This window comes from Staurois parvus, unplaced genomic scaffold (assembly GCF_062004578.1).
Source record: "Staurois parvus isolate SC_StPar_1 unplaced genomic scaffold, SC_StPar_1.0 ptg000017l, whole genome shotgun sequence".
Classification (NCBI taxonomy): domain Eukaryota; kingdom Metazoa; phylum Chordata; class Amphibia; order Anura; family Ranidae; genus Staurois; species Staurois parvus.
Genome location: NW_028317813.1, coordinates 2870456 through 2895047, shown reverse-complemented (window position 1 = coordinate 2895047; position 24592 = coordinate 2870456). Strand labels below are relative to the sequence as shown.

Below are 24592 nucleotides of genomic sequence, written 5' to 3'. Positions count from 1 at the left end.
GGGTTTCCCTAGCTGTTTGTTCATGTTAGAAAAACTGATAACTTATTTGTCCTCCCTAAAGGAACCCTGGCAGCTAACTTCCAGGGCTAATGCTCCCAAGAAAAGTTCTTCCTTTCCATATCCGAGCCCACTCCACCAGATCAATCAACTTTTTTTGGGCTGGTGGGGTGTTATGAGTTTACTGGGGGTTGTTCCAGCATACCTTTTGGCAGTGTCAAATCGCATGAATGTAGCCGCATATAACCTGTTCTTTTCCTGCACTCCTAAGATGAATTTTACAGGCAAGTCAAAATATATATATATATATATATATATATATATATATATATATATATATATATATATTTTTTTTTTTTTGAGGGGTTATCCATTAAGAACAGCAGTTACCATTTTTGTAGTTTTGATATAGTGAAATTATTTCACATGTTAGCTTGAGGTTGCTGAACAGATTCTTGGAAGGTGTGATCCTTTAAGTTTTGCTGTTAAAAATAAATAAATAAAAATGCAGGTATAGCAATACCAGATCAGCAGTTTTTGAAATACTCAAACCAGCCCATCTGGTACAAACAACCACATCACGTTCAAGTCATTTAAATCCCCTTCTTCCCCATTCTAATGTTCGGTTTGAACTTCAAGTCAACTTCACCATGTCTAGATGCCTAAATGCATTGAGTTGCTGCCATGTGATTGGTTATCAGCTGTGATTTGGCAGAGTATCATTACTTGTGTTCTGTTTAAAAATAGTATCTGTGCATCCCTAGTGTATAGGAAGGCAAGCTGCAATATTTAAAAACCAGGAAACTGTCACCATCCCATTACCTCCAATTTGAAACTGGGGGTTTTGATACCTCAAAGATGGAGAGAAATATTTCCTTCAAGAAATGCTGCTATATGCTATAAAACTCAGTTTATACAGGCTCCCAGATTAGAACGTCCTAAAATTGTCCCATCTGTTGTGGAATTTAAGATAGAAAAGGGTCTTGCATGTCAAGATGACTCAAGGAAACATTGTACTTTCTTGAGTCATTTTGACATGCAAGACCCTTTCCCATTTTACAATATATGGGACGTTTTTTTTTTTTTTTTTTTTGTGTTTTTTTTTTTTTTGTGCAATCACATATGCAGCCACCTACCACTTTCTACTTTATTACATTTTACAGCTTTTTCAAATTCTAAGTTCTAGAAGCTTTGAAAGCATGCGGAAAAATAGCAACATTTGCATGTCCCGATGCCCTTTGCTGTATTTGTGATAGGGTATCCCTATTTGTCATTGACTTGGCATGTTGAAAAACAGGTCATAAAGTGGGATAAATTGCTGTAGCCAGACTTGCAAGTCCCTCCAGAGTCATGTGGCCTGTTGACCTAGCAGGCTGTGAAGTGTTTTTTAGTAAGAGCTGGCTGAATGAGATAAGATATGTGATGTGTATATCAGCATAGAAGTAAATGATCTTTGCACTTGATCAATGAATACTAGTCAGGATATCTGGGGTCAAATTGTAAATGTTCTCCCCCCATGACTGGCATGTAGCAGATGATCCCCTTGCCTCGCATATCATTGTGCACTAAAACATTACATATGTTTGAGCTTATTGTATGTCCTAGCTGTATACACTAGACATTTTGGTAAAATTGGAGCAATTGGTGTAAAAAATGGAAACAAGTATGAAAGAATTGCCCCTTCATCCAGCCATTTTTATATGGAACTACAGGTTTTTGACTAACAGCAGAATAGAGGAGAGAGACAGAAGTGTGATTATGCACTTGTCATAATTTAAGCTAATGGTTTCTTGCTTTTGAATTCCCACTGCCTCTGGGAAACTGGACAAATTGGCTTTTTATGGTCTTACATTTCAAAAACTGGTTGTTTTGGCCCCCTTTATATGTCTGAAGCATAGACACATTAGTATAACTGTCATTAACCTGTTATCCTACTTTTGTCTTTCAGGAGAGATGTAATTGTAGCATCACAAAACTATTTATGTGCTGGCTGTGGAACAAAAGTAGAGCAAAGTGAGTGGTGTTGGCGTGTTGTGTTTTTTCTTTTGTACTTTTATATAAAAAAAAACTGAGTTGTGGTCCTCATTTCAAGGGTTTAGTCCTTAGAGGTATAGCCACCTTTTTTTAGTAAAAAAAAAAAAATTCAATAAAGGCATGAGACTTTATTGCTTGTATTTTAAATTTTCTCAGTTGGGAAAGAATCACCAGATTATTTATTATTCATAATTTATCGCAAACAGTTTGCTCAGCGCTTTATAATATAAAGGGAGACCATACACCAACAGTGCAGTTCAATACAAGAGGGTTAGGAGGGCCCTGCTCCTTGGAGCTTGCGAGCTGAGGGAGGAGCTGGTGGTACAAAAGGTAATAACTGTGGGGGATGGACTGGTAGGAGGAATAGAAGATTCCGTTATTAGCTGAAGGCAGGATAGGCTTCCCTGAAGAGAGGTTTTTAGAGATCGCCTAAAAGTGGGTAGAGTAGGCGATAGTCTGATAGATTGGGGTAGAGAGTTCCAGAGTATGGGGGAGGCTCTGGAGAAGTCCTGGAGACGAGGACCAGATCAAGTGGTGTAGTCCTACAACTGGACTTAAGGAACTGCCAGAGAAAATGCAGAGGCTGCCATTTAACAATGTTTTTTGCCTGGATCTCATGCTGTTAAATGACTCCAGTATGTTTTGAAGCGCTGACTAATAAGAATTCAGATCCGTAGTATTGAAGCACTGTGACCCAGTATCATCTTCTCCAACTCGGTGCAAGTGTGTGGCTCACATAAGGTGAAAATCTATAGTAATGATTGATGCCCCCTCTCATATAGATTTTTCTACAAGTTGTTGATTCACACCAGTCCTTAACCCTCAGGGGGTGTACAATCTAAAATCTCTAACCTACATTCATAGATACACATACTAGGACCAATTTAGACAGGATCCAATTAACCTACCAGCATGCCTTTGGACATCTTCGACATCTCAGTGTGATAATGAGTTCTTCCTACACTTTGACGCACTAACCATTATCCATTATGGAATCAATACACAGCCTGATTGTCAAAAACAGTGTGCCCAATCAGAGCGTCGTTTGTAGCTATTGCATCTTGTCTGTAAATGTGTAGACATAACTACTCGCTGACCACTTTTATTAGGTACACCTTGCTTGTACTGGATTATACCCCCTTTTCCCTTCAGAACTGCCTAAAATTCTTTGTGGCATAGATTCAACAAGGTTTTGGAAACATTCCTCAGATTATGGTCCATAGCATCACACGGTTACTGCAGATTTCAGCTGCACATCCATGATGTGAATCTTCTGTTCAACCACATCCCAAAGGTGCTCTATTGGGTTGAGATTAAGGGGCTGTGGAGGACATTGGAGTACAGCGAACTCATTGTCATGTTCAAGAAACCAGTTTGAGATTTAAGCTTTGTGACATGGTGCATTATCCTGATGGAAGGAGCCATCAGAAGATGGGTACACTGTAGTCATAAAGGGATGAACCTGGTTAGCAACAATACTCAGGTAGTCCATGGCATTTAAACGGTGCTCAGTTGGTACTAAGGGGCCCAAGTGTGCCAAGAAAATATCCCCCATACCACCACCAGCCTAAACCATTGATACAAGGCAGGATGGATCCATGCTTTCATGTTATGCCAAATTCTGACCCTATCATCTCAATGTTGCAGCTGAAATAGAGATTTATCAGACCGGCAATGTTTTTCCAATCTTTTTATTGTCCAATTTTGGTGAGCTTGTGCGTGGATTGCAGCCTCAGTTTCCTGTTCTTTGCTGACAGGAATGGCACCCAGTGTTGTCTTCTACTTTAGCCCATCTGCTTCAAGGTTTGACATGTGCGTTCAGAGATGGTATTCTGCATACCTTGGTTGTAACGAGTGGTTGAGTTACTGTTGCCTTTCTATCATCTCGAACCAGTCTTCCCATTCTCCTCTCACATCAACAAGGCATTTTTGTCCACACAGCTGCCGCTCACTAGATATTTTCTCTTTTTTTGGACCATTCTCTATAAACCCTAGAGATGGTTGTGTGTAAAAATCCCAGTAGATCAGCAGTTTTTGAAATGTTCAGACCAGCCCATCTGGCACCAACAACCATGCTATGCTTAAAGTCCCTTAAATCTCCTTTCTTCCCCATTCGGGTTGGACGTCAGCAAATAGTCTTCACTGTGTCTAGATGCCTAAATGCATTGAGTTGCTGCCATGTAATTGGCTGATTGGCAATTTGTGTTACCAAGTAATTGAACAGCTGTACCTAATAAAGAGGCTGGTGAGTGAATGTTAAAACCTATGATCCTACTATCACCACTACATAAAATCGTTAAACTTGATTTTTTTCATTTGTTGAAAAATAAAACTGTCAAACAATGTTGGTTACTATAAGCTATTTCAGTTAAACCTAAGATTTGCTGACATGTAAAGTGCTGTTTTTCACCCAGTGATGACAGCTAACATATAGGAAGCCTCACTTTCATCATTCACTGCATCTGCTGCTAGTAATAATGGAGTCGTGTCAGAGCTTACTGAGCTTCAAAGAGGGCAGATTGTTGGTGCACACTTAGCTGGTGTCTCTGTGACTGAAGTTGCCAATTTGCCGTGTTGTGAGGTACAGTATCAAGTTATGACAGCATATGTTCAGACGATTTTTTACCAGAAACTGTATAAGTGCGGTCCACAGACAAAAGGACATTGCGCAGGATTGTGACCCAGAATAAGGAGGAAACTGCTGCAAAAGTGACTGCAGAGCTCCGTTTCGGTGCCATTGAGATTGAGCTCTGGAGTCACTTTTGTAGAAGTTTACAGCAGTTTTCTTATTCCAGGTCAGTCCTGCCCAATGATCTTTTTGACTTTCAGTCAGCTGACTGCGTCGACCGCGCGTATGCAGATGGTTTCCCGGAAACTGTATATCCTGTGATAACCTTTTGATACTGTACCTTGCAACACGATAAATTGTCAACTTCGGTCACAGAGGCACTTGCTAAGTGTGCACCAACAATTTACCCTTTTTGAAGCTCTAACATGACTCTGTATTACTAGCAGTTCACAGTGACTAGAACTAAAGTGAAGCTTTCCACTTGTTAACTAGGTGTCCCATCACACAGCAGAAGCAAAAGAATGTTACTTCACTTCTGCTTTCAACGTGAAACATGTCACTTTCACACCTGCAAATCGTGTAGAGTTTCCATTTTTCCGTGTGTGTGGTTTTTTTTTTTTTGTTTGTTTTATGTAAGACTGGGCATCTTGTCTACAACCATGTGACCTTTTGTGTTCTGTTTCCAGGGTACACTAATAGGTTGCGATATTGTGATTACCTGGGCAAATATTTCTGTGACTGCTGTCACAGTTACACAGAGAGCTCCATTCCAGGCCGCATTCTCTCTAAATGGAATTTCAGTAAATACTATATCAGCAACTTTGCCAAGAGTGTTGTGGACAAAATCTGGGAGAGTCACCAGTTCAATGTGCAGATTGAAAACCCAGCACTGTACAAAAAAGTAAAGGATCTAAACAGAGTCCGAGTAAGTAAACTGTGGAACCTATTTTAAGTGTATTTCCAATAGCTGCTACAATTTCTATGGCAACTATATGGCATTGTTGCCTCTAGGACCCACACTGCCACTAAAAATAGCTGTCAGTTATTTTTGTGTTTTTTTTTTTTTTTTTTTTTTTTCTTTTTGATTTGATTTTGAGATTTCAAACACCTCCATCTTTCCTTTCCTTTTTTTTTTTTTTTTAAATATTTAAACAGTTCACGTACAGTGAATAACCTGAAGTGGTACAAAGGTAAACTGCCATAGATTTAAATAAGTTTAACAGAAACCGAACAATGTTATATAGTTATACAAAAGACTTTTCCAGGGAAGAAGTAATAGGTTGACAACTCAGTTCTGCAGTAATGTAAGTAAACTAAGCCTTGAAAGTTTGCTAACATTTTCCTAGAGGCGTCCCAAATATTTTATTTGCATGCTCTGTCTCAATGCTACTTCTATACAGACAGTGTTACTACACCCTTTTAAGCAATAATCGGACAGTATTGTACTGCAGTATATTGCTCCTAAAATGGCAAGAAAAATGCAATGAACAAAGCAAGACAGAAAATTATAATCCTTATAGAGAAATTGGTAAAAGTCAAGGTGTCCGTTTCAAAAGTGCCTTTTTGATGGTGTAGAAAACTGTATTCACTGACAGGAGGTTGTCTGGCAGACAGAAACTTGTCTTCTGATTCTGTTGTGGCTTTCGAAGAGTCAACAGCTTCCATGACAGGCAGCTCACAGAACAATCACTCTAGAACACTGACTGAACTAAGCAAATCTTCCATTTCAACACTGAAGAGAAGACTTTGAGCTGCAGGTTTGATAAGTCTAGTGACTGTAAGAAAGCTATTAAATGGCAACATAAGAAACACGAGACTTACCTGGACCATGGACTATTAAAAAATGGATGACTGTATTATGGACAGATTTTCATCAAAAACTGAGATCTTCGGGTCATCATGCAAGGTTTTTGTATGCAATCGAGAAGGTGAAAGGCTGATTCCTCTGTATGCGACACCAATGCAGGAGGAAGCGTGATGGTCTTGGACTCTTGCTGGATCCAGTGAGTGCCACCCTGAACCAAAACCACTGCCACAGCATTTTGCAGCACCATGCAATACCCACTGAAATACGCCTAGCTGGTAAGGGCTTCATTCTACAGCAAGATAATGAGCCAAAAAATCTCCCAGGCTGTCAAAACTAACTTAGAAGAAAAGAACAAGACAGTAGGCTTCAAATCATGGAATTTCCAGCATATTCTTTAGACTTAAGCCCCATCATGCTGGTTTGGAAACTGGAAAGAAGGGTGAAAGCAAATCAAGGCAAATTACAAGTGAAACACATTTGCGGGAATTTCTACAACAGGGTTGGGAAGAATCACTGTATCTTACACCATGGCAAGACTGGGCACAGCAGCAAGACACAAGTTAGTTATACTGCATCAGCAAGGTCTCCCCAGGAAAAGATTTCTAAGCATACTGGGGTTTTCAAGATATGCCATTCAAGCTTTTTTTGAAGAATCCCAAAGAAAACTGGCAATTTGAGGACCGTAGACAGTGGTCAGCCAAGGAACATTTTATTGCAGCAGATTAGACCCATCATGCTTACCTCCCTTCAGCATTGGAAGATGTCCAGCAGTGCCATCGCCACAGAACTGGCAACAACCGGTGGGACTAGGTACACCCATCAAATGTCTGGAGAAGTGTGGCCTGAAGTGGTTGTTTTAGAAGAATTGTGACTAAAAAGCAATACCTTTTTGATGTGGAAACAATGGTAAGTGACCTCAAATATGCACAAAAAACATAAGAACTGGGTAGCAGAAAAATGGCAGCAGGTGCTCCGGATGAGTCAGAATTTGAAATATTCTGCTGAAGCAGAAGGCAGTTCACCGAAGGGCTGGAGAGTGGTACAATGAGTGTCTGCAGGCAACGGTGAAGCATGGTAGAGGTTCCTTGCAAGTTTGAAGCTGCATTTTCGCCAAAGGAGTTGGAGCTTTGGCTAGGATCAATGGTGTCCTCAATGTTGGGAAATAGATAATTATCCATCATGCCATACTATCAGGGAGGCATGTGATTTGGCCCCACATTTTATTTTGCAGCAGGACAATGACCCAAAACATACAGGCAATGTCATTAAGAACTGTCTTCTGTGTAATGAAGAACACGGGGTCCTGGAAGTTATGGTGTGACCTGCACAAAGTCCTGATCTCCACATAGTCTGTCCGGGATTACATGAAGAGACAAAAATTTGTGTGTTTTTTTTTTTTTTTCTTTTTTTTTTTCTGGGGACCTTTTTGAAATAAGTGTCTAAGGAAACAACGGTCTTAGGCAATCTGTTCATAACGTGTAGATTTAAACTGCGTTGGAAACTCATACTGTGGAGCGAATGAAATGGTAACTAATTGGTTGACTTTGGAAGATCCAGCCCTAACCCCTTGTCTACAAAGGTACTTGTTTTTTTTTTGTTTGTTTTTTTAATAAACCGCATGGTAGCCAAGGGGTTAAAACTAGCTCAGCAGCTGTGAGTTTGGTATGAGTCTTTACAGCCTGATAGGCTTTAAATTAAGTGATCACCTTTAAAGGGCTCCAGAGGTACAGCTGCATCCAAGCAGCTTTTGCTATACTCCCAACGCTCTGACTCTGAGAGCGCCTCATTCATAGAAGCTGTAATGTATTTTTTCATCCCTCCTCTTCTCTTGTCCATTCATAGAATGCCTAGTATTTTATGAACCATTTACGAAATTTAAGAAGGTTGATTTCTGAAAACTGGAAGTTTAAACATCTGGTGCAGTTGTGCACGGTAGCCAATCTGCTTGTTCAATTAAGCTTTGACAAAACTGGAAGCTGGTTACTGCAAGGAGGGGCAAATAACAAACTGGATTCTATTTTTATAAGAGTCACAGCTCTGTTGCAGCGCCAGAAGTATAATGAAAGACTATTTGCAGAATAGCAGTAAAATAAGCAGGAGTAGTGGAGGGCAGATTCAAGTTTACCACTTGCTGGCTAGAAGATGTGAAATGGCTATGTAATATTTATACCCTACTATATAATTAGCATGATGATAAATATACACAATGCTAGTCCCTTTTTAACCCCTTCTTGCTGCCACCCCCTGGCCCATTTCTAAAAGATTCTAAACGCTGAGAGGTGGGCATTCCGATCACGTAATTGGCAGTAATAGCAGTGGAAAGCTCCTGATCGCAAGTATGCATCAGGAGCTTACCGCTCCCTGCTGGTAATCAAGCTGGGAGCGCAGGGCACATGCTCTCTGCACAGAAAACTGTTTACATAGGGCTACATATTATATATGCAGCCTCTTGGCATTAAAGCCCACCTACCAAGAGGCCACACATATGCGTACCTCCTGCAGGAAGAAGGAAACATTTTTATTTTCCTATTTGGTCATTCCTAATGTGGACGTTGCTATACATTCCTAATGTGGACGTTGCTGTGCAAAGTTATTTTCTGCATTGTTGAGGGGTTTAATAATGTGTTCTCTTGCAGGAAGTTCAAGAGCAGTTAATTCACATAAGGAAACTGGTGGAAACTTGTCGCTTTGCAGATGGGTAAGGTTAATAGTTTGAAATTTTGTACATTATTCACATTATCCTGATATCACGATCAGTCTTAATATGGCACTGCAAGTTAGATTAAATTGGGCAATATTGAAAAATCATAGCAGCTAAATTTCAGTTACCAAATTGTGAAAAAAAATGAATTTTCTGTTGCAATTTTTTGCTTCTGTGTTTTTACTGAATTTTGTGTTCACTGTAACTACCATTCCTTTTGCAGTCAATGGCAGCCAGTAGAACTGCCATTCCTTGTATTGGGCAAGGGTAATTCTTCCCCTCCCTCTTCTCTCCATTTTATTTTCAAGTTTTGAATCAATAGGAATCTATTCTGAAACCTGTTTTTAACTTGCAGCATGAGCCCTGGTTCACACTGAATATTTCAAAGTGGTGTTTTTTTTTTTTTTTTTTTTTTTTTTTTTTTTTTGGCCCATTTAAAGCAAGGCTTTAGAGTAGCTCTTGTATGGGATCTGGTATGATTTTGGTGCCATTTATCTTTAGTCTAAGAGAGAAATCTCACTGAAATGGTGAAAAGTGATGCAGGAACTATTTTTCAAATCGTGCTACTTGAAATTTCACTTACTAAGAACATGCCATAGAAATAAATTGGATGTGACTTCAGGTGTGATTTGTAAATCTGAAGTCAGTGGTGTGAACTAGGGCTAAAAAAAATGTATTTTTTAAGATTTACCAATTTGTGTTGCAGAGTATAAATGTACCTGCAACAAAATTGAAAGTTTAAACACACATTTTTATTTATTTAATTTTTGTTTTGTATACCTGCAGCCAGCTATGGGTCACTTCTTAATAAATCCTAACTTCTGTTTTTCATATTCCATATGTAGCTTATGGTAGTATTATAGATCAGAAGTGTCAATTCTTCTCTTTTTTTAATGCAAATCAATCTTTTTTGGAAGCACAAGAATAATAGTTCTTTTTCATTGTTAATACTTAACCGCAATATCAACATGAGACATTCCACCCCCCACCCCCCTTCCTACCCAGGCCAATTTTCAGCTTTCAGTGCTCTCACACTTTGACAGTTACTCATTTTGGGGGGAAGGGTTTTGTTTAGAAGAGCTTTCTTTTGGTTGTATTTAATACTTTTTTTTTTGGGGGGGGGTTTGTATTTTGTTACTAAATAAGCAAAAAGCAAAAATTTTGAACGAAGCATTTTTTTCAATTGTTTATAATATTTTGGCAAATCTTTCTTCATAAATGTAAATTTCTTTTGGTTTAAAAAAAAAAAAAAAAAAAAAAAAAAAACAAAGTTGATCAGTCCTGATGTACTGACTGCCTCATTTCTTGAGACCCTATATCTAGCGAGATGACTGGGATTTTCTTATGATTGCTTGTTAGTGATGATCACTGTTTATAAACAATTATTTTTTTGAAGAGCATACATTTATGTGACATTGTGATTGGCCACAGCTATCACATACTACAGGCCCACTGTGATTGGCCTCTACCATGTGGTCACTGTGACCAAGCAGTTAAGGCCATTGTGTACTCATGACGTTCATCCTGGATAGTAGTGCTCCTTCCCGGCCGTCATTTTACAATATGCTGGCTGTGAAGTGGTAAATATATTGACTGTGGTTAGCAAATCTGCGTTGCTGCATGGTATACAGTATTAATGTCTGAGGCAGTATCATTCTGGAAGTAGTCTGTACTTGAATTGTTTTTCTCCGTAGCACATGGTTGGTTCATGGACATCAAACTATATTAGCTCAGAGGTATCTGGATGTTGTCTGGAAGTCGGGACATAGGACTCTAAGCTCCTTTATGGGCAAAGACTGACACAAGTGGTTCAATGCTTTGTGGGCATTGCTGATATATTGACCCTTTTTTAATTGATTTCTTAGTGGTGATTTAAAATTCTCCTTTCTGCCAAACAGCATTATAGAGGCTTTTGACGAAGTGCCCTCTCATCTGACAGAAGAGTTGCATCTCTACACATTAAGTGACCTCTACAAAGTTAAACAGAAATCTCTATTGCTGTCTCTTCGGGAACTTCTTGCCACTGCCGTGGCTCATGTGGACCAGTGTGAGGTAAAGTAGCTATTAGATGTCTGTGCTTCACACTATTTTTTGATTTCCTTGCTGGTATGCAAAATAAATACCTGAGACTAGTATCTCCTTAGGGGTCATTCAAAGGGAGAGAGGGAAGGAGTTACAGCTCTGGTTTATTCAAAACTTCATTTTGCGTTTTAAACTCTGCAGGCAGACCACCGTCATTTTCCACTTGTAATAAAATGCAACTTCTGTTTCACTTGGCTCTGAGAAGTATGACTGTTAGTATCTTTTGGTAATTTCAATGTCAAATGAGAGCCCAGAGCTGCATATGCTACAGCTTATCTTAACTGTGCAGTACAGGACACAGGCACCTTATTCATACACCGTGTTATAGGCTTGTATGTTCAGGTGATTGGACACTGGCAAGCTTTCTTCTTGCTGATCCCCCATGAGGCAATATCCATTTGCTTCATGGGGGATCGGGAAGAATTTTTTCCCCCTGCTGGGTTGAATTGGATCATGCCTTAGGCTACGTTCACACTAGTCCGCAATGTGTGGGCTGGTTGTGGGTGAATAAATTGCACCTGCAACCACCCACAGCCAAATTGCGCTGCTCTTATGAGATACACAGGGCTGCCATTCATCCATCCCAGCCTGTAGTGCGTGTGCAGATACTGCTGTGAAATTTCATGGTCAAAGCCCATGCGGTTTCCCTGTGTTTTTAAAAAGGTTCATGCACCACTTTTTTCCTGTGGGAAATGTGGGCACAGCAACCCATTCAAATGAATGGGCTGCCGTGCCCAAGCAAATGCAGGCTGCATGGCCTGCAATAGTATGAACCTAGGCTTATTGGGGTTTTGTTGCCTTCATCTAGATCAACTGTGGTTATAGGATTGTGTATATGTAGATTTTCTATTTTTTTTTCTCTTTTTTTCTTTTTTTTTTTCTCCTTTTTTTTTGCACTAGATTAGGGGTAGGCAACCCTTTAGAGGTGGAGATCTACCTGAACAACATGGGAGAAGTCAAAGCTCACCAGGCAGAGTGTCACCTCCTCACACCTCCTAATTGCTGTACTACTGTGACACAATTGCGTGCATTGCAGGGCAATCATGGGGTTAAATCAGGTGGTGAGGAGGAAACCTATCTCCTCCTCACCACCTGTCTTTTCAAAGGAGTCTGCACTTATGAATGAGCCCTTAGTTGTATTCAGCAGCAGCACCCTTAGGCTCATTAACATGTAAAATTGGGGTGTGGTAAAATGCTGCAGTTGAGTTGTGGTTTTACCGTCCCCAATCCCTACTTCCTTTAGCTGCTGAGGCAACAGCTAAAAGTGAACGCATGCCACAGCAGGAATTAAACCCCATGTAGCTTTTGGTGGGTGCTACCGCCTGCCAATCACGACCCATGCACGTAAATGTGGCCACTCTGCAAGTGCACCGCAACTGTGCTTCTAGGAGGTCCAAGGGGTTAAAGCATGTGGTCGGATGGGAACAAAATGCTGCCTGCTTTAACTCCTTTTTTGCTGTACTGCACAAGGTTGCAGGGCACTTGCAGAGTGGCCTCATTCACTTGAATGGGTCATGATTGGCAGGTGCTATACCTACCAACCATAATAGTTAATAACTCCAACTGCGACGTGTACACCCCTGGCCACTGCAGCTAAAGGGGGTGCAGTTGGGGTTGAGGCGGTAAAAACACGTCTGAAACTCTGGGGTTTTACCACATCCTAAACTGCAAATTTAAATGAACGCTTACTGTTCTGAGGCCCCTATAAGGCTGCTTTTACACTGATGTGCTGCAGATTACCTGCACCGTGAGTTCAGCACAGTGCATCTGCGACTTTCCTGGACTAGCTATGCTTTGGCAGAAAGTGCACCAGACCCATAGGGTATAATAGAAGGAAAGCTGTGTGGGTAAACCGCAGCACATCGGTGTGAAAGCAGCCCTGTACTATTATTCCCAGTGTATTGCTGCACATTGACCTAAAGATCTCTTCTTTCCTGCTGCTGGTACCACTCTGGAGACTGCTAGCTGAGAGAAAAGGTGGAGTGCAGTTGGTATCACTCCACATGGGATAGGAGCCAGGACTACAGAGGAGGCTTCAGCTTGTGTGGCTGTTGCTCCCTACTACAGCTCCAACTTTACAAGTAGTCCCTCTTCATTGCACTCCGTTTTATGCTTTGGAATGGTGGGTCAGCAAGCTTTGACTGTGATCTAACAATCACCTGGCTGCGATCTATTGGTAGATCGTGATCTACTGGTTGCTGAATTTGGCACTAGCCGGACCAGTGTCCAACTCCCCCCCCCCAACTTCAAAGTCCACATAAGTCCATAGCCAGTGTTCGGAGTGAATGCTATTCTTTCTGCAGATAAGCAACACAAATCCTCCACCGAGTCTCCCAAAGGTGCTCTCACCTGGCACATTGACCCTCACAACAATGGTCAAATCCACAGAAAGGACAAAATTCCCAATCCAGCCAGATGGATTCAAGTGGCATGCAATGACCCGGTCAAGATGTCGGTCCCCAACAGCGCATTACTTCACAATAGGTTTTTTGTTTTAACTGTGATCAGCAATTCGGTGTTCTTTCACTGTAATGATACTGATACCTTTTTTTGATTTTGTTAACATTGTTTAATATTGTTTTTGATAAGTGCAGCACTCATTGTATAATTGTTTTGTACCATTTGGGCTAGCAGCTGTATATGCACACATTTCTTTACTGTACTGCAATTTTTATTGTCACAGTAACTATGTAATGGCAGCAATGTCATCTATCGATCATCATGGAGGAGAAACAAGTCTCTCCATAGCAAGAGAGGTAGATTGGATCCTTTCCTGTGCAGAACTTTGTGTTCCAGCCTTGCCCGCCATGTACATTCCAGACAGACTATTGGCAGGCAGCATTTCTCAGCTGGCATTGCCTGGACTGAAGGGAGTGATCCCTACACCAGAGGTGTATCCCAGAACCTGTTGCCGCTGGGGAATGCTGTTTTGTAGACTTCTCTCTCCTAGGTTCAACAGTTTTGACACGTTTGTCTTCAGGTACAGGGATCTTATGTCAACGGTAGATGCTCTGGTGAATCAGTGGGATCAATACATCTTGATCTATGCGTGTGAAACTTCAGAGGGAGATGAAGGTTATTCCTGTAGTCCTTATTTTTCTGGACATGCCCAGGCTGGAGTGGTGCACCAACCTCTTAAGACTTATGGCAAATGCTCTGTGGGCATCAGGATTTTCTCTTCAAAGGACTGATCTTCCATTCAACTTCATGGTAGCTGGCTTTAGTGCCATGGCTGTTTTAAAGCCCAAGTTCTGAGGGGACAGTCATCTCAGTCTGATTTTCTGCAAGATCAAGGAAGTCTACCTCTCACAAGGTCTGTCGTAAGGCATACCTCAATTTGAGAGTCTCAGGACCTAAGAAAATTCTCTGTGGCACTGATCTCCTTGCTGCAGTTAGTTCTGGACCAGCGTGTGGCTCTCGGCACTATATAGGGCCAGGGTTACATCCTTTGTGACTGTTGGCTTCTTTTTAGTTGAGACCTTTGTACAGGAAGGTCCCTCATGTAGCTTCTGCTGTCTGTTGCCTTTTAGATCTGAGTGCTCTCCTCTACAACTAAACTGACCTGGCAGCTTTATCTTGCAAGGAACCTTTTTCTGGTTTTGCCTAGGGACAAGGTGGTCTTGAGGCACAGGACTTCCTTCTTGCCCAAGGTTTTCTGCCTTTCACCTCAACCAGCACTTTGTTCAGCCTTCTCTGCCTCTGGCTGCAGTTCACCAATAGATAATCTCTCTTATTTGGAATGTGGTTCAGGCTGCGAGTTTCTGGCATAAAAGTGAAACTTCCCCTTTTATTGCAGGTACTTGTATAACGCCATCAATTTACGCAGCGATTTACATACACATATTGTACATTCACATCAGTCCCTGCCCTCCAGCGGCTTACATTCTAAAGTCCCTAATTCACAATTCATACATACACATACTAGAGCCAATTAACCTACCAGCATGTCTTTGGAGTGTTGGAGGCAACGCGTGCAGGCACGGAGAACATGCAAACCCCTTTTTGGTGAAGTTCCTCTTTAACGTTCGTGTGTGTTTTGGTGGCTTTTTTGTAATTTGTTTATTTGCACAATGTTCATTTTAAGATTTACAGTTGCCATCTATACAGTTTCTTGCTTGCCAAATATAATTTACTATTTTTTACAGAATTTAATCCTTTTGTGTCTTGTGGCACTTGGTAACCCTTTAGTGAAACCTATTTTGTTTGCACACTCTCTGTAGACAGCAGGACTGCTGAAGAGGTAAAGTCCTCTTATTATGGCTAGTTCCTCATTTTTCTCAATCGGTTTACATGAAGCTGGTGGTTATCCTGGCGATTTTACTGAGATCAACCTAGAATAGCAACAGTTGCTGAAAACTTTATTCTAGGTCAGTGGTCTCCAAACTGCAGCCCGGTGCCAGATGTGGCCCTTTGTTTACCTTTATTTGGGCCTTGGGGCCTCATTCTTCCCTTTGACCTTTTTCTCCCCACTGACACCAACAGTGGGGCATAATTTCTGCCACTGACAATGGACCATTATTCCTTCCACTGACATAAATGACACGCTATTCCTCCCACCGACGGTAATGGACCCTTATTCCTCCCACCGACGGTAATGGACCCTTATTCCTCCCACCGACGGTAATGGACCCTTATTCCTCCCACCGACGGTAATGGACCCTTATTCCTCCCACTTACATAAACGATGGGACACTACAACTCTGATGCAAAAGATGGGGCATTGTTTACTACCACTGACATCAAGACATTTTCTACTTCCACTGGCCACAGCCTGGCCTGCTAAAGTAAACCGGCCCTTTTGGTTAAAAAATTTGGAGAACCCATGTTCTAGATCAGGGGTCTCCAAACTTTCTAAGCAAAGGGCCAGTTTACTGTCCTTCAGGCTTTACAAGGGCCAGACTGTGCCCAGTGGTTGCAGAAAATGCCCCAGCATCTGTGCCCCATCATTGGTTTTAAGGCGAGGAATAGTGCCCCATTGATTATCTCATATAATACTATAATAGAGAATAGTACTACCCCATTGATGGTTCAGTAGGGGGGAATAGAGCTCCATCATTGGTGTCAGTTGGTGGAATAGTGCCCAAGGGCCAGATAAAAGCATGAAAAGGGCAACATCTGGCCCCTGGACCGAAGTTTGGAGACCACTGTTCTAGATTATACACGTGTAGATGCAAAGCATTGCCTAGTTTTTCAGTCAAGCAGTTTGAATCCTCTTTCAGAATGACTGCATTTCTGGAATGCTGAAATGGCCAAGACTGCAATTTATTTTTTTTGTTTTTGTAGGCATTTGGCTGGGGCAAAGTTCACAAGTTAGGACTGCTGCAGTTGAGAATTTGATATATTCATAAGTGCAGCAGCACATTTTTTCATATTACTGCTAATTATCTTCTGCTAATTGGAGCCTATGTAGATTCTTCTTGGTACTGTATCTACAGCTTGTCCATGATTGCAGAGTGGTTTTAGTTCTCAAAGTCCTAATGCCTTCATTGTTGCCAGCACTGACCTGCTGTTTTGCAGTGTGGGATGGGTGCCAGCAAAAACCTAATGTGTACTTGTAAGTGGGAATTACTGAGAGAGAGCAACCATAAGTACAAGTTTAATAACGGATTTCTACAAAGAGGAAGTAACCTACTTTATGGCAGTTTTAGATCGTATTCCAGATTGAATTATCATGATAAATTACACGTACTGTGCAATTGTTAATCTTTTTCAATTGTTTTTTCTTTGCTGATAAACTGTGATTACTGTGGCAAATGTGCATATTGGCATTGGTAATTTGTTTATACAGGTTTAGTTGCTTTACACCGGATTGTCAATATGTCCCTTCTGGAGGCCAATTTTGGTAGCATAAGGGTTGAGAAGTACTCCTTTAGTTCAAGTACCTCCACCATTTTTACCTGGACTGGATTGTACATACAGCACCACCTGCTGATAGAAATTCGAATTGCAACCACTGTATTGTAAGGCTTTGAGAAGTTTGCCAGCAGAAAGAAGCAAAGGGAAAGTTCTTGACCATGTTCACCTTAAAAAGACAGTGCATAAAACCAGCATTTGGCTTTGTAACAGCCACAACTGTTTTAGCTGAACTAGGACATTTGGTGGATAGATCTTTCCCTCAAAATTCATTAGATATTTTAGCAGCCAGTATGACATTCAACTTCCAATGACAATTGTTCAAGATTGAAATATCACTTTTGTTTGGACTTCAGCTTTAGAGGCTTTCATTGTTGAAAGTCATACTATGGCTAACTGTATTAACTGCCTTTTTCCTCTAACCTGATGCTTTTATTTTAAAGGTCAGTAATTTGTAACGATTTTGTTTTCCAGTTGTGTCAAGCCAAAGGGTTTATATGTGAATTTTGCCAACATCCTGATGTGATCTTTCCATTCCAGACAGAAACCTGTAGAAGATGTGAAGGTGTGTATTGTACATAGAATCCATCTTCTCCATTCTTGTGTAGAGGTTTGCTGCATTGATGTTTTTTTTTTTTTTCTGCATGCATTTCTGTAAAGACAGTTGCAGAGTGTTTGGTGTTAATAAACCCAAAAGCAAACATTTATTCTATTACAGCTTACCAATTTTTAAATGTGTTGGCTGCCTTCGTTTTTCTTTTTTAGCCTTTGTTTCCTTTATATTCACCTGGTGATCTTGCCAGTAAGTCTTTTTCAACAGAACAAGCGGTTTGTCTCAACCATCTGCTACAACTGCAGGTCAATTTACTACTACTGACGGGTGCTTACAAAGATTAGCTTTTATTTATGTAAAACCTTTTATCCCAAAAGGAACATAACTGCTGTAAATGCCTATAAAGCATTAGCTGGAGTTTGGCTTCAGTTTTTTTACAGCTGCAAGCGCTGCCCGGATACCAATCGGCTTCTGGTTTTCAAACATGCTTGTTCAATAGAAGCCGGTCATGGAGCTGCTTCTGTCAGACAAGCAGCTGTACACACAGTAATGGCTGAATTTGACCAATATTCTGCCAATGTGTACCTGGCATAACACTTTCCTCTCCCCCCCCCAGAAGGTGTCTCTGTTGCTCCTTAATTCAGGGTGGGGACACTATAATACAGGAGGTGTTACTGGCCAGATAACCAGGTGAAAACAGGGGAAAAAAAATTTATATTAAAAAAAAAAAAAAAAACCTGCAGCCACAACTGATTGGTAAGCCGCAATATAAAATTTTTGGGTTTAATACCACTTTAAAAGTAATTATAGAATCTATTTGGCATAACACAAACCAATAGAACTTTGTATTGCTTTTTTTTTTTTTTTTTCTTTTAAGGCCTTTAGAAAAATGTTATACTCAATCTGCTGTGCTAGGCTGAAAACTCTATTTACATGCACAACAGTGTGCTTGCCCTTGGCCACCAAGTATGTTCTAGCTTTCCTGCAGTTTACAGTAGATTGGGAGTGATTCTCAAGGGATAATTGCACTTTTCACTTTTTGTTGCCTTTCCAGATAACGGTTTACATTTCTACCATTTTTTTTTTTCTTTGTAATCTAGTTTGCAAGGCATGCTATCACAAACAATGCTTCAAGACTGACGATTGCCCAAAATGTACAAGGATAAAGGCAAGGGAAGCCATGAAAAGTGACTCTCCATTTACATCTAGTAGTGAACTGGACTCAAACTCTACACAGTAAATTGGATGCAGTGATCTTTCCATTTTGTATATTTGTGTTGAAATGTACAAAGGTTTATTTATGAACATTTTTCTGGATGCAGCTGCTATCGATTTTCACACTGAATGTATTTTTCAAGAAGTATTTTATAAAGTTTTTTAAAATTAGTACATTTTGTATTTTAGGATTGATGTAAAGTTTGGGTTTTGCTTTGTACTTTTGATTTGCAGTGGTGTTTAAAAAAAAAAAAACAAACAAGTTGCCCATATCCATCAGATAAATGTCTTGTCTCCATGTTGGACTATACCTAAATGTCAGATTTAAGTTTTTTGTTAACCGTCCTCTGGGATAGATGCATATAGTGAAACAGAAGTATTGAGATACTTGTAATTTCTGTATTTCATGGCTCCCTATAGTCATGGCTACATTAACAATTTCCCAGGCATTTGGTAATGTGATGTCTGCTGGACAGGAGAGACATCCAGTCTAAACTCTGACCCTCCCCTTCAGTAGTGATCATGTGACTAAATTCATAGCAGTAGAGGAAGCTGGAAGCAGGGTTCTTATATAGCCTCTTCTATTATTTTGTGTTCATCTCAAGACTGTTTTTAGCTTTAGGTTAATATTTCAGTATGTCTGCATTCATTTTTCATATATCTGGCAATTGAAATGTGATTATCTGCTGCAGCCCACAACTCCATTTCTACAATTCGTTTTTTAAATACAGTGCTCTACAAGGGATTGTGAGAGCTAGCACCATGCATGGTTTCCTGCAACCTGGCACCTCTGTAGAGTGAAGCAAAGACTGGTGTGTAATGATTGCATTTCTGGCTGTATGAGACCATGGCACACTTATGGTATCCTCTGCATTCACATACAGGACATTGCCATCTCAAATGTTTTAAGGGTTTCTGCAAATACTTTATATTTGTTGGAAAAGTGTGTTGTGCGTTTTTTTGTGTTTGTTTTTTTTAGTAAGTTTGAAGTGATGTGCAGTCAATTGATTTTAACATGCATATTGTAAAAAAAAAAGTTATAAATACATTTTATTCCCCTAAAAAAAAAAGTTATACATTTCTTATTCCCCTAAAAAAAAAAAAAAAGTTATAAATACATTTCTTCCCCTATAATTTTTTTAATTGTTTTAAAATGATACATTTTACATTGAACTTGGCACCTTCCATGTTTACATAAGAGTTCACGTTTTGTTGCATGATTTAATTTCATACGGACGGTTATTACCATAAGTGTGTGTGTATAATGTAATGTAATTATTTTCTGTTGTGCTTTTCAAAAGTAAATCTATTTTGTGTTCATTCTGTTCCAGAAGTAATAAAATGACTTTTTTCACAAAGGTTATCTAAATATTTCCAATCTAAGTGAATCTGAGCAATCTGAATAGGGAATGGGCAGGGGGAAGGTGGTTAGTGGTAGTTGGTTGGTTATTGGAGCTAATCTATGCTGCATTTAGTCATTAATCTTTAGTTGGCTACATTTTAATGGCTAAAGTATTTTATATTTGACTTGCACATTACCAGATTCAGCTTTATTTTAAAGTAAAACATGGCAAAACTTTGTCAGTTTTTTTCCTTCTGTATCCTCTCGAGGTTACACTTCACTTCATGTCCCAACAGGCAGTGAGGAAATCCCTCTCAAGTGAGGGAATCCCTTGTCACCAGAACTAGTCTCCCTATTGGAAAATGTCCCCACTATTACAGTCCTGATGTCAGCCCAAAGTTTGAGATGAATAAGGTGTGTGACATACCACCTGGAGGAACCCCGCCTGAGTGCCTCCGCCAGAGAGCAGTTTCTTCTGAAACACAGGAGGTATTATAGCAGGGAATTGCACCCAAGAACTAGACGACACTAGCTTAGGTGCAAACAGAACTGCTTTATTGAAAATTCACACAGAATTTATACCACACAAAATCATATGAGGGCTTCATCACATTATCCAAAGCAATGCAAACTTTATAGAAGTACAACCAAAGCTCTTTTGCCTGTACTTCTGTGTATCAGAGGAGTGCAGTTCGTTCTGCACTCCTGTGACCCATTTTTGGGCGACATCACTCAACCAGTCCAGTTCATCACATTGTTGTCCTTCATTAGAGAATGACCTGCTCTCTCCATGGGATCAGAGGCTGAACTGAGCTCTTTTCCATGCTCTGACCGGGAGAAGCAGACAAAATCCCTGGTCTCTATGGGCCATAATCAGTGGGTAGAAGGCTAGCTTAGTCCCCTCCAAAAGCCCTGTTCCAGTTAGGTCTGTCAGAAGGTGAATCTTTCTAACAAGGGCACAGGGCAGCAATAAAAATGGACAGATGTTCTAATATCTTGCCACCTTATCCAAGACAAAAAACAAGAGTTTGCCTTTAGTTACACTTTAGGGTAAATGCTGGAATAATACAACATGTAAGCTCACTGAAGATGCACTGCAATTCCCTTTCAAGCGTCAAATTCAATTTGTGGGTGGCCCTGTTGGTGCCCTCCCACTGGACATCCTTCATTGTTGGAGCCATGTGGAAAATTGCTGGGTGAACAGGGGCTGCAATTTGGTCAGGTACAGGTATTTAAAAAAAAAATAAAAATCTTGATTGCACAGGAGGCATGCTATTTCTCCCCTGCAATGAAATGAACTTGCCTACCTGTTCAGTCTTTAGCACTGAATGTGCAGCTGTGTATATCCTATGTAATGTGGTACATTACAAATACTTGGCATTTCCATGGACTTTGCTTTGGGGACAGGACACCACTGGATCAACAGTAGTAACAGGCAGCAAAAGCTACAGGCTGTTTAACTGCTTTTAACCACATGACATCATGTGACGTCGTGAACTTTGAGTGGAGATATCTGGATGATGCCTGCAGCTACAAGCATAATCCAGATATTTTTTGTTTATATTTTTTTCAGCCGCAGATTCCCTGTAATGTAAAAGCCATCCTAGTGGCTTATTAGCTGCTGGATTGCTTTTACAGTTAGCGGAAGGGGATGCCCCCGGCGCTTCTATAATCGGCATTACTCAAAGGGGACATGTACACTGATCATCAGGGCACTGATGATCAGTGTGCCCTGATTGATCAGTGTAGCCCCAGCAGTGCCCCCTGTTGGTGCACATCAATGCCAGTCAGTGCCACCTAAAACTGGTCATTTGGGTAGGGGTTTGGTGCTATCCTGGCATTTCAGGGCCTCCAAAACTGTGATGGGTAGTAAGGAAGTGTAATGAGGAAATAAAGCCCTTTAAAAGCCTGAATGTGCTTATTGGATTTTGGGGTCCTGTACTTGGCTAGACTACCAAAAAGTCTTACATGTGGTACGCCCATACTCGGGAGATGTAGCAAAATGTATTTTGGGGAGTAATTCCACATATACCCGTGGCATGTGTGAGCAGTAAATCATTTAAGTGACAATTTTCTGTAAATTTATTTTGTTGTCATTTTCCAAAAACTTGTGTTTAAAAAAAAATAAATTCTATTGACTCAACATGCTTCTCAGAAAATAATAGTTTGGGGTGTCTACTTTCCATAAAGGGGTTGTTTTGGAGGGTGGGGGCATTTTATGCCCAGCATTAGAAGTTTGACACACATCACTCAATATTCTAACCACCTGAAGACCAAGCCTTTTCTGACACTTCACTTTGAAAAAAAAATCAGTATTTTTTTGCTAGGAAATTTACATTGAACCCCCAACATATATATATTTTTTTTAAAACTGACACCCCAGTGAATAAAATGGTTGGTGCTGCAATTTTTTATGTCGCATTGTACTCGCGCGATTTTTCAAAAGCACATTTTTTTTTTTTTTGAGAAATCTGGGGTCTATCAGACATCACAGATAATTTCCTCTTATCTAATCTCACCAAGATCGGTGTGATCAGATGCTTTCCCAATTTACAAATGGCGCTGTTTATATCCTGCAAAACAGGAGTGATGAAATGCTCTTAGCTTCGATTTCTTAGACTGTAGAGATGACTAGCACCATTCTGGTCTCCAATCAGTTCTTTCCTGAATATGTGCCCTTAACTGTGCCATGCTGTACCCTATACTAATACTCCACTAGTGTATGGAAGCAGTACTTGAGGCAGAGACCAGGTTGGCCAGGATAGAGTTGCATCTTATTCCGTGTCTGCTACAGCCACATCTTTGGGGTGACCTTTGGGTTTGGGTACCAGAGAGGACATTCGGGAAATGCCTATCATGTAGTCGGCTAACTGCATCTGGATTTGAGGAGTGGGCTACAGCATCTTCTGGATACAAAAGGGCCGTGATGATCTCTTCCTGAAATTTTAGGAAGGATCCAGTTGCATTGTAAATTACAAAAGCGTTATATATGGCCAATTGAAATAGGCACATTTTTGTACCAGTCGAGCTTTCCGGGAAACTAGGTAGGGATTCATTTGGTTGTTTGAAGTCTACTCCTCCACCGTGTTAATTTGGACTGTCGCATCTGCGTAAATGGAAGATAGGATGAAAACATCCCGTTTTTTGTCCTTCCACTTCACTGCGAGCAATTTATCAGTCCTCAAGCAGGCTTTCTCTTTCTTTCTAAGTTGGGTATTTACAAGCTGTTGGGGGAAGCCCTGGCGATTAGGTCACACGGTGCCACACAATTTAATTGCAAGATTGTATAAATAGTGGCATGCTTGTAGGTAGATTTTCCATGTATAAGTGGTACCTCTTGCGTAACAAAGACAGCACCAAGACTCGAACGATCTTGCCACTGCTCCTCAGTCGGGGGCTCTACTTTGCTGTCTCTTCCCTCATAAACCCTAAATTTGTACATATAGCCTGTGGCCCTCTCACAGAGCTTATACAATTTGACCTCATATCTGGCATGCTTGCTGGGAATATACTGTTTGAATACAAGGCGGTCAGTAAAGTGAATGAGGGACTTATAATTGCTGGGGCATATACACATCTGTAAATTTCTCAGTGAGGTAGTTTGAGGGGCCAAATTTTGTAGAGCCTGTCATGTTCAGGGTCACCCCGACGATGACAATGTGTTATCACTGAAATGTGTGAAGTGCCTTATCGTCTCATATCTATGCCTGGCCATGGCAGCAGAGAACACAGGCATATGATGAATCGGGTCTGCGAACCAATATGACCGCAACTCATTCTTTTTTGTAATGCCCATGTTGAGGGTTAGGCCCAAAAAAGTTTTACATTTGGAAACTTATTGTGGCAATAGATTGTTGAGCATATAAATGGCTTAATTTGTGTGTGAAATGCACAGTTAACCCTTTGTGCCAGATGTTAACCCATTCCTGCACAGTGTAATTAGTGATCAGTGCTAATAAAAAGCACTGACTGTACTATTAGTGTCATTGGAATGTCAGTGGCAGTTAATTCACACCCAGTGTCAGCATGTGCTGAAGTTTGTCATCATTCCACAGGTGTACACAATTTTAAAGCGGTAGTAAAAAAAAAATAAAAATAAATAAAAAATCTTCACCTGGTCTTCTTTCCGGGTCCATGAGCTGTGGCCATATGGCTGAGCCACAATGGCATCACTCCCGCACATGCGCGTGGGAGCCTAGGCCGCAGCATGGCTCTCTACAGTAAATTTTTACAGTATCTACAGGTAAGCCTTATTAACCCTTTTGCCACCAGGTCCATACGTTGTATGGACCTGACAGAAGCGGGTTTTATACAGCCACCAGGATTGTGTATAAAATTGCTTCCATAGCCCCCAGTACTGGTATCCCCACATGTGCACTCCCACCATGTATCTGGGCCCCGTTTGCCCATCTGTTGGCCTGGGGAGCACCATGTTTGGT

General features: G+C 40.6%; 1 protein-coding gene across 3 annotated transcripts in view; it reads left to right on the top strand.

Moving 5' to 3' along the window:
* RUBCNL (rubicon like autophagy enhancer) overlaps positions 1-20169 on the top strand; it is a 104656-nt gene extending 84487 nt beyond the window's left edge. For all 3 annotated transcript variants that reach the window (XM_089678945.1, XM_089678936.1, XM_089678935.1), the window contains 6 exons: positions 1946-2010; positions 5287-5525; positions 9044-9105; positions 11007-11160; positions 17518-17608; positions 18697-20169. In XM_089678945.1, coding sequence (XP_089535071.1) covers positions 1946-2010; positions 5287-5525; positions 9044-9105; positions 11007-11160; positions 17518-17608; positions 18697-18836 — 751 coding nt within the window. In that variant the 3' untranslated portion in view covers positions 18837-20169. The remainder of the gene's footprint in view (positions 1-1945; positions 2011-5286; positions 5526-9043; positions 9106-11006; positions 11161-17517; positions 17609-18696) is intronic.
* The last annotated feature ends 4423 nt before the right edge of the window (positions 20170-24592 follow it).